This window comes from Ambystoma mexicanum, chromosome 5q, assembly GCF_040938575.1.
Source record: "Ambystoma mexicanum isolate Mex_15411 chromosome 5q, UKY_AmexF1_1, whole genome shotgun sequence".
NCBI classification, from domain to species: Eukaryota; Metazoa; Chordata; class Amphibia; order Caudata; family Ambystomatidae; genus Ambystoma; species Ambystoma mexicanum.
Window position 1 is genome coordinate 818,527,205 of NC_090933.1, and position 14,912 is coordinate 818,542,116.

General features: G+C 44.9%; 1 protein-coding gene across 2 annotated transcripts in view; it reads left to right on the forward strand.

The window, feature by feature from the left end:
* The window catches only part of WWP1 (WW domain containing E3 ubiquitin protein ligase 1), a 2,181,222-nt gene that overhangs the window by 1,400,262 nt on the left and 766,048 nt on the right, over positions 1–14,912 (forward strand). For both annotated transcript variants that reach the window (XM_069621301.1, XM_069621302.1), the window contains exon 16: positions 9,228–9,316. In XM_069621301.1, the coding sequence (XP_069477402.1) occupies positions 9,228–9,316 (89 nt within the window). The remainder of the gene's footprint in view (positions 1–9,227; positions 9,317–14,912) is intronic.

Genomic DNA, 14,912 nt, shown 5'->3' on the forward strand with positions numbered 1-14,912 from the left:
TTCCTTACTTTACTTAAGTAAACTTTTTACTTGAAGCCATACATGATAAAGTTAAAGGTGTAGTGATGTATTTCCAGAATTTAAACAGTACTGCCAGAATGCATCATCCTTAATGCTCTAGGTGTCCCACAAGTTTTCATAAGGTGCTCATATACCATGTTCCTAGTTCCTGCACTCTCAGTACATGTTTAGCATTTTCCTTTGTTAAAGGATTTTTGCATATACGACATAATCAGTTCTGTGGTGGTAGCTGTAACTCAGGACCCAGCATTGCCAACACAGGTAATTTGTTGGTACGCAGCAACAATAGGAATCTAAGCAAATGCTGCGAGGGGCACAATAGTAAATATTACTGGGGAATTTTAAATGTGTTTGCAATGAACATCACCTCTCTTTGGCTTTTTAATTTTGCAATATTGGCATAATCGAAGCCCAATCCCAATTTTTAAGTTATTTCATAAATTACTTCTTTAATACCTGAAATTCACTATCCCAGTCGGGTCTCCATTTAATGCACTTTTTAGACGTCAAGGTCACTGGTGTGGACTATCGCCCACATAAATTCAACTGAGGGCATCTAGGCTTGGTTTTCATTTTTATTTACTACAATCATCTCCTATTGAAAGCAAGGGCCGGGAGGGATATTAAGCCAAGTTCCAAGCATAGGAGCTCAATGGAGATCGATGGTGCAAATCCCAATGCCTTCCTCCCGAACCTCCCCTCAATCACTTTTGACCAATGTAAATCCTTCATCGCTAGGACATCTAGGGTTCCACACAGCACAGCAGCACCTAAGCATTGTTTATTCAGCATCCAAATACCTGCCATGCTGTAACACGATGTCTCCCCAGCAAGTCTGGCTTTTAGCACTGTAAATGATGCAGCTTTTTCATGTTTTATCAATGCGCTCAACATAACCACGGTCAGAATTTAGCTCTACTCCTAGGTATTTCTTGCTGTTGACCTATTCTACAATATTTTCATGTATTTATAGTATGGGTTTATTGAATTTACGATGGGGGATCTGCATCATCTGTTTTTTTTCCCCTCAAAATTAATAGTGAGCGCATTGATGGTGGCATAGTTCTATTGTTCAGCCACAGTTTTCGTTGTGCCAAAGAAGGTATTGTTGACGATACCTAGATTGTCTGCATACGATAGGCAGGAGATCATTGCATGTCCCACACTGGAGGAGGTGGGGGGGGACAGTTATCAATCTTACTTGGTGCTCTTGGTAGGTCAGCCATATAGATAATAAACAGGAGGGCCAATACACAGCCCTGCACAACACCTTTGCTAGTAGCAATTGGTGTTGTGATGGTCACCCTGCTGTCCAGTCTCACCTGAACACTCATGCCCTCGTACAAGCTTCTAACGGCCTGCAATAAGTTCCTTGGGCAACCAAATTCCTCCATCTTCTTCCACAGTCTGTCTGTCAACCTTGTCGAAGGCAGCCCTGAAGTCTATGAAGACTGCATGCAGAGTCGGTCTATCTTTTTTTTTGCCCTAGAGATCAACTTGTCATCTCAGAACGGGCACTGGACTGGACTGACCTTCCTAACTGACTGATCGTCCAAAGTCATTTTGGGCACCTTCTCCTCATCAACTTCCTTCTCTAGCTGTGGTGACCCCCAGGGCTCAACCTCTCCCCCTGGCTCATCAACACTTACTTTGCTCAGCCGCCTGCTGACCCTCTTGCATCTCCCATCACCCCCGACTGGCTATCTGCCATCCGGCTCTGGTGCACTTCCAACGATCTCTGCCTTAATGCCATTAAGACCGAGCTCATTTCCATTGGGACCCCTGCTCCCTCTTTTTGTCCCCTCACTCTGGCCATCCTCAATGGGCTCTCCCCCTGCTCCTTCATCTGAAGCCAGAAACCTTGGAGTCATCATCGACTCCTCTCTCTCTCCTTCCTCCCTCACAATCGGGACATTGCCAAGAAGTCCCCCTCTCAACTGTTCCTTCTCAAAGAAATTGTCTTTTCTCACTTTCCCCCAGAAGCTCAATGTTACCTGCCCCTGATTCTCTCAAGGCTTGACTACTGCAATAGCCTTCTCCAGAATCTATTGTCTTCAACTCTACGACCCCTCCAGCTAATTCAGAATAGGGCAGCAAGACTTATCCTTGGCCTTAAGGCCAGGGACTGCATCTCTCCTGTCCTAAAAAGTCTTCACTGGCTCCCGTTAGCGGCACATTAATTCAAATCCCTCTGCATCATCCACAAGGCTGTCTAGGAACTCTGACCACAGTATCTGCAACTTTCACTTACTAAATACTGCCACTCTAGATCTCTACAGTCCTCTGTCACCAACTCTGTGTGTAAAGCGTTTCACTAGAAAAAGGGCCGTAGGCCGATCACTTTCTTCAGCTGGCTCCCTCTTATGGAACCGCCTCCCCTTCCTCTTAGTCTTAAGCAGGAATTCCTCAAATTCAGAAAAATCTGCAAGACTTTCCTCTTCACCTCCTCCTCCCCCTCTTCCCTCCTCTGCTAATTCTCACAGTCGCTGTGATTGGTGACCAGGGCCCTTATGTATTCCTGGCCTCCGACGCCCTATCGCCTCAGTCTATGCCTATCTTGCAGCACTTACCTCGGCACTCACCAGCCTCCTTTCTGTAGGCTTGCGCTATCTACCCAATGCGGCTCCAGGTCGCTTAACACTTGCCATACCATGCACTTCATCCGCTGCTCATCCAGGATCACAGACATTCCAGCACCTACCCCCACTCCAACTTCCCCTCTTCTCGCTGCACTTGCACGTTCTGAACACTCACAAGGCCTAGTAGGTTCGTCCTCATACTCCACTGTTTTTATTGCTTCAATCCCATGTTCCCTCCCTGTTGCCCTGTGGGCGCTTTGGAACAGAATTGACTTACTGTATAAGCACCTAACAAATGCACAATAAAATACAACAAAATTAATAACCCTCAAATTACAGTTGGTACCAGATCCTGGTCTGAACACCGTTTGGAATGTGTCAAATAACTGGACAGATTGGCACCATTTCTTCAAATTCTCCAGTATAAGGGAGGTAAAGATCTTCCCTGTCATGTCAAACATTGACAATAGTCTGTAATTGACTGGGTCAGACCTATTTGCTTTTTAAAATATTGGTGCTAAGTACGACCTCTTCCAAGACGCTGGAATTAAACCCTCAGTGTATACTTTAGTGAACAAGATATGAAGTAACGTTGCACAAGTTTCGAGATCATTTGTTAGGACTATATACGCAAGCCCGTTAGGGCCAGGTGCTCGATCTTTTTAGCTTTTTTGTCTTGTACAGTATCTTCTCTCTGTCAATATGTATTTTAAACTCTTCTATGACTGGGGTAATCTTATCCCCCCACCCCTGCATTAAGACAAAATTGGACCTAGTATGCTGTGCCCACTGGGTAGCACAGACTGGTTTCACCACCAAATTCTCCTGACATGTTTTAGCTTTCACCCGCAGCTGCCAAATCTTCCTGGAATCCCTTGTAGTAACTGTTGTCAATTGTTGCCATTTTGCATTCTTACAATAAATATTCCACCGTTTGATGCTGTTTCTGTATTTGTTTTTTATTTGTCTAATGGCCTTTATACTACTATGTGGCAAAGGATCTTGCACCTTGATGAGCCAGATAGCCTTATACACCCCTCTTTGCCTCCTTAACTTCCTTAACAAAAATGTTATGTGTTAGGCAAGATTTGGTGCAGTACCCTTTGGGTGCACTACAACAACCTTGACCTCCTTGCAATAGGAAGCCAACCTTTGGTAAAAGTCTCTACTACACAGGTTGGTAGTGTGGTTGAGCAGCCAGGCTTATCTCAAGAGGGGTCAATGTTAGCAGTAGGATGGTTACACAGAGATCCATAGTGACAAGTATACAAATAAACACTTACACTCAAGGTTTCTTGATTAAACAATTATTAATTTAACAGTCAGTTTGAATAAGCCGTCTTCAGAAAGGGCAATATATTAGTAACACAAAAATACACTCCAAAATGCACACTCTTAGTTTCACTAAATCAGCAAATACCCATTTGGGATAGCACACACACTTCCTACAACCTCAGGTTACTTAAATAGCTAGAACACTGTGGACATTAATATATCACTGGTATATTTGGAGTAATACTGAGATGAGCGTCAAAGTGAAGAGGTTTCGGAATATGGCAAGAGATCACACAAATAGTCTGAAGCAGGTAAGTACTTTTGAACCCCCAATGCAAAGTAAGTTTAAAAAAAAAACAATCCGATGAGAGAAGGGACTCAGGCCAGCCACTGGCAATTGGGCAAAAGTCTAGTTGAGCTGAAGCACTTCTTGCAGGTAGTAAAAGTCTTGCACAATGTTTTAGAAGTCTTTGTAGAAAAAGTATAATCAAAATAGGGCCACAAGCTGGGAGGCTTGTGGGGTGTAGAAGATGAAAGCAACTCTACAGGAGCAACAAAGACTGGTCTCAACTGAGAACAAGTAAGGATACAAGACAAGGGGTAAGTTCTCTTATACTGTACAGTACCTTTTGGTTAAAAGAAATCGCTCCAGCTGACTTCTGCAGATCCTTTTGTTCCTGGGCGGCTCTGCAGATCCTTTTGTTCCTGGGCCTCAGTCGTGGGGACAAGAGGGAGGACTTCTGGGGACGTCTGCCACACAAGGGGGCGGTCAGCGACAGCAAAGGGCAAACTTCAATTCAGTGTCACTTCAGAGTTTCAGCTTCTCGCGTCTGACAGCAAATAGCAACAAGGGGAGAAGTCGTCCTTACAGTGCTTCTCTAGTTGAGGCGAATTTGGAGCTTCAGCACAGCAGCAGGGCTTCACTGGGCAAGCCAACAGTCCAGGAGTTGTAGCAGACGTCTCTTCCAAATTCTTCTTCAGATTCCTCTGTCCAGTGGTCTACTCTGCCTTCCAAGCCAACAAGCGTCGCCTTTTTGCAGGTTTCTCCCATTCATTCCAGCCTAGCTGTCAATCACACAGCAGGATGGCTGTCCTTGCCGGACAGCCAGCCGGCCAATCACTTTTGGGTGCATTCTTGTAACCAAGGGGATTAAGCACAGGGAGTTTTTGGGCACCTCTCTCACTTCCTGCCCCTGCCAGACATACTGGAGCCAGAGGCGGGCTTCACTCGTGAATCCTGGCAAAGACAAAACGAACAAAGAGACCAAACCTGGTTTGGCGTGCAGAGTAAATCTCAAGAAGGGCCTTTCCAGCAAGAAACGGTAAAAAAGAAGACCCAAGCGCATGGGTGCTTCACTGCAGCTGCAAACGCATCCCGTGGTAAAAACTCCCAATGGTAGTTAAAAGTAAACCACTGCCACCGGCCGTTAATTGTAGCAAGGGTAACATAAAATTGTTACATGAGAAACTAGACAAAGGGGATACTAAGTAACCCCTCCAGCGCCCTATTGTAAGATCGTCTGTGCTGGGTCTAGAAAGTTACAATTGTAAGTAAAGTCAATTTCACTTTACTGCTCTTGGAAACAGTTTAGCCAAGAGAAGGTATCTAAACCTTTGGGAAATGTGAAAGACTTCCCTGTGCCACTGCACTGAAGGTGCTATGTGTCACAATGTAAACAGATGATGCCTATGGAGTTTGTCAGACTCCAAAACCAAAGGAAACGGAGTTAAAATCACAGTAAAATACATGAGAGAGTGGGAAAAAAGGTCTCTCACTCTCCTGGTTGAAAATTAAAAAGTCATAGAGTCCAGCAAAAGTACTAGGGGTATAGATATGATATATACATCATATACATATATGATGATGTCTGGGAAGGAAAACAGTTGGTTAGTGTTATCCTAGCAGAGCTTCAGGTTCTAGAGGCAGTCTCCTTGCACAGTAAGTCTTTTAAAGTTCAAAACGCAACCCTAGCTAAAAGGCAGTTCTGAGAGGTTTAAAGTCTTGAAAAGCAGCAGAAGTCAAAGCTTCTGTGGTTACTTTGTAGTCTCTAGGAAAGAAGATACAAGAAGACTTAAACAACGTTGGAGACCCTGTTAAAGGGCTTGCTAAAGGGCCACTCCCGCACAGGCCTCCTCCTCCCAGAATGGTAGAAGGGCTAACGAAGAACAACCGCGCTAATAATGGCTAAAAAAGAAGGGAGGCCCCGAGTTGGTACTTGGGTGCCCCTATTGTGCACTACTGAGGCTATGGGCATAACCTGCGGGAGAAAAATCACACAATAGTTGGTAGGGCATGTCCACTGCCACTAGCCATAACTAGGAGTTTGTCCATGTGACATAAGTCACAGGAGCCGAGAGAAGCGGTATACCAAGTATCCCTTTGGCACTCCACATAAGGTGGTGTGCGCCAATCTATCAGAACATTACGTTTTGGGGAGAGATACTAAGTATCTCTGTATCCTGAAGAACTGTAGTTACTGTAGGAAAAAGAAAATGATCTCAAAGGAGGACCCTAAGGGTTCCCAGCAACACTGCCTCTAAGGAGCTGTGTGCTGCAATCGTAAAATACGGATGCCTTTAAGTGTTATGGAGGAAAATGGACTCCATGGGACAGGTAAACGTACAAAGAATAGAGTTCCAAAAGACAGAGCCCATAGAATGAATGAGTGGAAAAACGCTCCACTCATTCAGGATTTCAGAAAAAGGTTCAGAATTCCAGCAAAAAGTGCTGGCGGTCTCACTAGGAGAGGGGGATGAAGCATACAAATGATAAATCTCCCCAACAGTGCCAAGAGGGAGGAGCGATCCTCTTGGGTTGTAAAGAACTTGACCATTCTTTATTTTTGAACATTGTTACAATACTACAAAGTATCTGTGGAAGGAGCCATTCCCTGGAACTGTGAATACTCTCAATTGGAAACCTTTTCTTTGGATTTGAACATATGTGCACTTTTCAGAAATCAATGGGAAATACCCTTTACACCTTATAGTTGGTTTTAGAGTGTGAGGGCCAAAATAGGATTTCTTTTGATTGGACATCTTGACACCGAACAGACCCATTAGTTTTGATTGAGCTAGGGACATACCTCCTAGATTATGGAAGGTGAGGCATTTTCCAGCCCCCTTTTGTTTCAATAAAAGTTTTTAACCACAAACATGACCCCTCTTTGTCTGCGACTCATTCCAGGCTCCTCACACCACCACCTTGGTAATAGATAAACTTGTGGTGCTTTGGTTCTTTAGTGAGAGGCACTTCCTGGTGTTTGTAATGTCTACATTTTTCTCTTCTATTTTCGGTTCAGTATGAAAAAGTAATTGTCAGTCTTGATTTTCAGGTGTTGATTTTTTTATTCTTTTTTATTAATATTTCTAACATGGAATAAAACACACATTTGTTGATGACTATCATTGGTATGAAAATGTTTTGTACTGTTTCAGAATTTTTCCCCAAAAATATTTTCTCTTAAAATACTGTGTTGTAATTTGACGCTGTACAAAAACTGTTGTAACTCTATAGAGATGCTTCCTTTTCTGGTTTTTGGATTCCATTTCAGGCATGGATGCCCACTTTGGTAGATCGGTCCTCCAGAGTTTTCTGGTGTAAGTGGTGTCCTTGCACTCCTCCCTCCTCCATATTTTCTTTTTGCTTTGGGGGTCCATCATAGATGAAGAGTCCATGGGAGAAAGGAATCCATTAGAAAAACAAAATACTTGCCTCTCAGTAATATTCTTTCGGATTCCTCATTGCCCTCTCTACCTGCCCCCCTTGGGCTAATACACCATTGGTTCTGCAGTCCCACAGGATTAGTGTGCTAGGGAATGAGGGAGTAACTGAGGTCATGGAGTGTGACGCCTCAGTATATACTGGCTCTGAAGTCCTCTCCGGCACTTGACATGGAGAGGCGCTAGACAGAGCCAACGCGGAGGGGCCCTGCACCCCCGGTGGCAGAAATGTTTCCTGCGCTGTTGATTTTTATTATAGATGAAGAATCCATGGGAGGAAAACAATCAGAAAATTACTGAGGTAAGTAATTTCTTATATTCGTAAGTTCATTTTCATAGTTATTTGGAAGCCACATGTACATAAGATAGGAGAGACCCACAACCAACTCTCAACAAACCTCAGACCCCAACTAATACACACATAGAACATACATTGAAACCCATTCTCCTTATAAGCATTCACCCTTCAGAGAACAGTATTTTAGCTTACATTCATAGTGGCCAGCAGGACAAGATACAGGACGCAACAGACCTCTGTGGATAAATGCCAGCATAGTGAGGACCCCACAAATCCTCTCTGGATTCGGAGCGGGCCATGGGAACTCTTTCCCCCACTGAGCTCTTTGCACATACAGCTCCAACACCGGTAGGTTTTGCGGGCACCTTCAGGAGGCAATCTTTGTGTTCTATGAGCATAGAAGATGCAAAGTACAGAATAGTCAGTCTGCAGCTAGTAGTCTCTCCCAGGACACAGACCTGCAGGCAGGGATTGACAAGAAGCCACAACTTTGTAAGATAGCAAAGCTAATGTTAATCTTGTTGAATTGGCTGCACTCTGTAGTTAAGTAGACAAAGTGTGGACTGTCCTCTTCTTCCCACACCCACTCACTGGTGGCAGTACAACCCTCTTACTGATGAAGCAAGAGCTCTGCAGTGCCCATCAACTTTGATGACGCTCCGGTTATATTCTCTCTTCACAACAGCTAAATGCAACAGATACGCACAGGATAACTCAACAAGCTGCACCACTGATTTCCTCCAGGTTAGTCAACCAGCAGATAGTCAAGCAGCAGAGTCTAACGGCGCAATCATCTGCCAAGGCCTTGTTCATGTTGCCATCACACCAGGACCAGAAAACATTTACTGGCCTTCCCAGACTCAGCCATCATTTGTCAAGTGTGTTGTATTTATTGCCATTGGTTGCGGGGATCGGAGGAGCTACATAGGATCAGTTCTTCCCAGCTTTCATCTTAGCCATGATCCCTATTTTATCTCTGAAGTATATATTTCTGGGTCAACTCCTAAAACAATCTCAAAGGACAAACTTGTGGTTGTTTCTCAAATCCCTACACCCAATATGTTTTATAGTTGAATTACTTCAAGTATAATATGTATTTCATCTTTATAATGACTAGGAGGACATCTCAAGGTTTTGAATCTGAGGACAATGCCTGCATTAAACGAATAGTGTTACTATTAAGTAACTTGAACTTTTGTATTACAACCATCTCACTTGATACTGATTGCAGAATAGTAGGAGAACAGGTTGGTTATTTCAGTGAACAGAATACAATAACCAAATTAAGTTAGTGTAAAAAAAATATTTTCTGCCATTTTGTTTTTTTACAGATCATGGCTTTAAAACCCTATGACCTAAGGAGGAGATTGTATGTAATATTTCGTGGAGAGGAAGGGCTTGACTACGGTGGTTTAGCAAGGTAAAGCATTTTTAAAGTGCATAAAAAACAGTGATTTTCTTCAGAATATATTTTGAGCTTTATCATATGCAGCTCATGATTGTGTCACCTTGATGTAGTTTACACCTGTGGGGCAATAGTTTTCTTAAACAAAGTACATTTGTGTCATAGTGTTCTAAGGTTGCTGGTAGTACAACAAATAACTAAATGTGAGGGACTCTGCACAGCCAGCTTGTGTGTGTTTGTGTTTATGCATGATATCCACCAAGTTAGTCTATCAAATTAAATAAACTTGATTGAGAGGTCTACCGCCACTCTTATGGGCTGGGGGAGTGGCATAGAGTGCAGATCACACATGGTACATCAACATGATTGCCAATCATTATGTACTGTAACGCTATTTCTGATGCTAGTGTCTGCTTAGATTCATTTGCTGTGCATATAATCGGACATCTAGTGGAAGTTGCAGAGTTTTGCATCATGTTTTCGAAGTTCATAAAGGGACATCGACTGGGTGTGATTGTAACACTATCCCTAGTGTCACGTGTACTGTACCCATGATCCCTCATGCGTCCAGGTCCCCCAGATTATTTCCGCCATTCCGGTTGGTCGCGTTCATGCAGAGCTCGTAGTTTATCTAAGAGATATATTGCTAAATATATTTAACATTACCATGGCTTCAATGCACAATTTCAACTTTCCTTTGACAAACATTTCCAGACTGCGACTGAACTCTTGATGACAGCCTGTGGCTTTCTTCAAGCTTCGGCCTTCACAGTATTGATATTGATATTTTATTTCTATCCTGCTCATACACAAGTATTTCAGAGCGCGGCAAGGCAAAGGGAACAGGGGAGAACAAATATATCGATCTTACTAGACCCAGTGACATTGAGAACACGCAAGTGCATGGGGGGAGGGGGAGAAGTGCATGGAAGGGGGGCGAAAAGGAGAATGTGGAGCAAGGAGAAAAAGAGATAAATAATAGATTAATAAATAATAAAGGCAACAAACAATGGTAGTGCAGCCAGCAAGTGTTGGGTTTAAGGCAGCAGACTGGGTAGGTCTGATAAGTGCCGGAACAAAAAGTGGGGGACTGTATTGGTACAGATATAGACCTCAGTGCAAGGGATGGCCCGGAGGTAGTGCGTGAGTGTGGCAGGGTGAGCAGGTACCTGGGCCTGGAGGACAGAGGGTGGCCAGGTGCACTGTGCCGAGGGAGAACAGAATCAGCAGGGGAAGTGGAAGGTCTTGAGGTGCTTCCTGAACCAGAGGGGGTTCTCCTCCAAGTTTTAGAGTGGCAGGGAGGCCGTTGTTCCAGAGGGAGGCCCCAGCCGATGTTGGAGATCTACCCCCAGCTTGTTTCTTTGAGAAATGACTGACCCTGGGGGAGTTGGGGATAGATGAGCGGAGAGCTCGAGATGGGAGGTATTTGCGGAGGGATAGCTGAAGGTATGTTGGACCCAGACCCCAGAAAGCCTTGTGGACAATGCATAGTGTCTTGAATTTAATCCTTGCATCCACAGCGAGCCAGTGGAGAGATTTCAGAGCTGGAGAGATACGATCCCAGGGCTTGATGCCAAGGACAAGTCTTGCAGTCCTGTTCTGGATAAGTTGCAAAGGGTGGAGAGTAGAGGCAGCTAGATTAAGAAAGAGGCTGTTGCAATAGTCCAACCTAGAGAAAACCAGAGCTTGGTAGACAATGCGCTTCTGGGGGAAGTAGAGGAAAGGCAGAGTACGTCTGAGGAGGTGCAGTAAGAAGTTTGACTTTTTTGATACTTCAGTGTTGTGGGCGGAGAGGGAAAGTGTGGCTTCAAAGGTGACACCAAGGTTCTTTGCCTCGCAGGTGGGGGATAGGTGGAGGGCTGAGGGAGGCCGGCCAGAGAGTGAGGGGAAAGGATGGTGTTGGTGTACCGATGAGGAGGATCTCCATCTAGTTGGCAGCACACCAATCTTGAATGGCATTTAGGCAATCAGAGATGAGAGAGGTAGAGGACGTGGCCGAGGGCAGCCTGAAAATGAGTTGTGTTGTCCACGTAGCACTGGAAGTTTGAGCAGAAAATGGTAATACAGCGGGTGGGAGTTGCCAGGTATTGGTTGAAAAGCCAGGGCGAGAGGTTAGACCCCTTGGGAACACCACAGGTGGAGAGGAAGATGGATGATAGGAAGGACCCAAGTTGGACCTGGGAGAGTGGGAGTGGTTCTAACATTTCTTAGAAAGTAGAGCATGCTTTTGTCACACTTTCCCATATGTTCCTTTGTCTGGCTACCCTTTCGATGTCTATTTACCATAACACCATTTAATTATGTCCTTCCTGCAACACAAAGTTTCCTTGGAAAGAATCTCCTAAAGAGTACAATAATTGTATTCCTCTGGTACACGATGAACTGCATTGCAAGGCCTGTAAATTATTTAAGCCGAAAACTCTTAAAGACTGGTGTTAAAGAGAATTTTCATTTCTGTCCCAATTCCCTTTACCTTAGAGACCCCCAGCTCTTTTGCTGGACTCGGGGCTTTTTAATTTGAACTCTTGAGTGAGTGGACTTTTTCTCACTCATATGGTTTACGGACTATGATTTTCTGTGTTTCTTACTGTTTTATGGTGTCTGGTAAACTCCATAGGCATCTGATTTTTGCATTTTGACACACAGCACCTTTTGTGCCATGCCACTGACAAATCCCTTGCAGTTCTCTTAATGTTTAACTACATTTTCTTGAGTGAGCTACTTCTCCCTAGAATAGTGAGATGACCCCCGTCTTACATACCTTTTCCTTTGTGAGTCCAGCACACACCATCCTATGTGCAATGCTGGGGAGGGCAGTTACATTACATATCCCATGTCTCATGTACCATTTTGTTACACTAGCTCATTTGAATAACTGGTGACAATGGTTTCTTTTTTACTACCTGGTGACTTGTATCTCCAGGCTGATACCTCAGCTACAGTACAGCACCCAAGGGTGACCATCTTCCCAAAATGGACCCTGTCTTCTTTTTTCACCATTTCTTGTCAGTTAGTTTCTTCTGGGCTTTTACTATGTTGTTTGAGTCAGGTTTGATCCCTTTGTGTGATTTGCCTTTGGTGGGCTTCAGCCCTGAAGCCCGCCCAGGCTCCACTGTGTCTGGAAAGGCAGGAAGTGAGGGAGGGTCCCGAAACATCCCTGTCCTTTGTCCGTAGGTGGGCCTGAGTGAAACCAGTTTCTATTGGCTGACTGACTGTCCTGTAGGACAGCCACCCTGCTGGGTTATTGACATCCTAGGGCTTTGAATGAATGTTAACTTGCATAAAAAGCAAGGCTTTTGAGACTAGAGACTGAGTGGACCACTGGAGGACAACATCTGACGAAGAAGACATAAAGAGACGCCAGCAGCAACCTCCTGGACGGCAAAGTACCCGGTGAAGCCCTGCAGCTGTGCTGACCCCGTATGGGTATCGACTGGGAAGACCCGTACGGGATGACTTATGACCTTAGGCTTGTGGGACCAACTAGCCTCAAGACCACTCTATTTTGGAACAACCCCGGAATTGCTGTGACTTTCCAAGGCTGTAGAATCCCAATACTCTGGGTACCTCAAACATCATTGAGTGCATGGTCTTCCGAAGTGCGAATCCGGCCGAAACTTTGTGGGCATCCAGAGGACCCTACAGAAGCAGGAAATTCGCATCCACAGTCCCCTCACCAGAGTCCAGGACTGAGGGATCAAGGAACTTCTACCAGAGCTGTTAGTTTTTCTTTGGCGCTGAGAAAAAGGTGCCAAAACCACAAAGAGCCGCTGAATCAAAGAGAATCTATTGCTGCAGAGTCCCTCTCTCGAGTGCCTCTGCAGGAGCCCGCCAGAGATCCTCCCTTTCGTCACCACGACCAAGGACCGGGAACAAGAGTCTGCTGCACTGCAACCAGAAGGCATCCAGCTGGAACACATTCTTCAGTTCACGGGTACTGTGGGGCTTGGTTGACATTATCCTTTTGCCATTTGGGGTGCTTCCCACCTTGGGGAGTGCTATTTTCCGTACTCTGGGTTCACCTCAACTCACATACATTCAGCGTGTGCTTCTTCAAGGTGACTCCTTCAGTTGCTGTGATTTTCTATTTGAACTACTGACTATTTAGGAAAATGTTCTAAGAAGAGAGCATCAGAACTTTGACTTTTCCCATTGACTTTGGCTAGCCTGGCTCCCTAAATGCCCCCTTCTGAACCCATTGGCTTTAGCAGTGTGTGTTCCCTTACAGGTTTTTATTGTTAAACACTATTATTGCTGGGATAAAAGACTGCCTGCATCCCTTTGGAAGAATCTAACTGTTTTTATAGAATACCAGTATGTTCTAATCTAACCCTAACCTTTCCCTCCTTTATAACTCAATACTGCAAAGGTGATCCAAAATAAGTGTTATACTGACCTCAAATGGCATCACCCTTGGTGCCGGAAAATGTATGATACATGAACTCGCCTGTTTTATTGTTCACTTTTTGAATTAAATCCTAACTTGTGATTACTGTTACTGCTAGTTACTGCTTTTTAAAGAATGCTTTAAATATCTTTGTGTATATATAAATAAATATTTATATTATAATTTTAAGTGTGTAAGTGTTTACTTGGATACCTGTATTTACTGATTTTATTGTACAGCTATCATTACCCCTCTTAAGATAAGCCTGGCTGCTCAGTCGCACTTCAAACTTGTGTAGTACAAGCCTATATTTAAAGGTGGGTTACCTAATACCAAGAGGTAAGTTTTGTGTAGTCCCACGCTAGTTGGATTTCACTAATTCTCCAGCATGGGGTCTGGCATGGATTCACATGCTCATGAATATTCCCCGTCGTCAGGCTGGGAATCCTCGGTAAAGAAAAAACCAGTATCAGTTTCGTTTCTGATCTGTCTTTCGTAGTAATAACCAATCACTGGTCTCTGCGTCATACTGACCACAGCCAATGACTGCCCTCTACCTAAGCACTGCCTCTGGCAGCCATCTTCAGATTTTTACCGCACGTTCATGTGTTGGGATCCTCGTGCTATTGCTCTCGAGCGTTAGTGCTTTTTTCACGCTTTTTCACAAAAAAACTTTGATTCTTTCGGTCAAAAGAGCCTCAAGCTCCACCGATCCTACATCCGATCAACGGGGACCCGTGTCGGATTCATCTGTGCCCCTCAAGGGTGAAGATTTCGTCGAGCTACGCTTCGGAGGACTCCAGAAGCTTCTCAGGCCCGGTCTCGGAGATGGCCCAGGAGAAGGGAAGCTCGACGCCCGGAAAGCTGTTCAGGGTCTGCCCTGGATGCCAGCTGCAGAACGTCTTCAAGGAGGACGAACACTCTTTCTGCCTTTACTGCCTTCATGAGGACAAGACGCACGTGGAGAAGGACTGTGCGTTTTGCGGCAACATGTCGGAACGGACCATGAAGGACCGCCATCAACGTCTCGCCAACTGGCTGGAGGGTAAGAGCCCGTCTGGCGAGAAGAAGAAGAAATCCGAGCGGTCTTCTAAGACCTTTGAGGGCGCCCCGGCGACGGGGGCCCAACATAAGGCCAAGCACCGCGAGTCCGCTGGCACCGGGAGCGCCGAACGGTCGGGCTCTACGGGCGCCAGGCAGGGCGCACCCTCCCCGGCACCATCA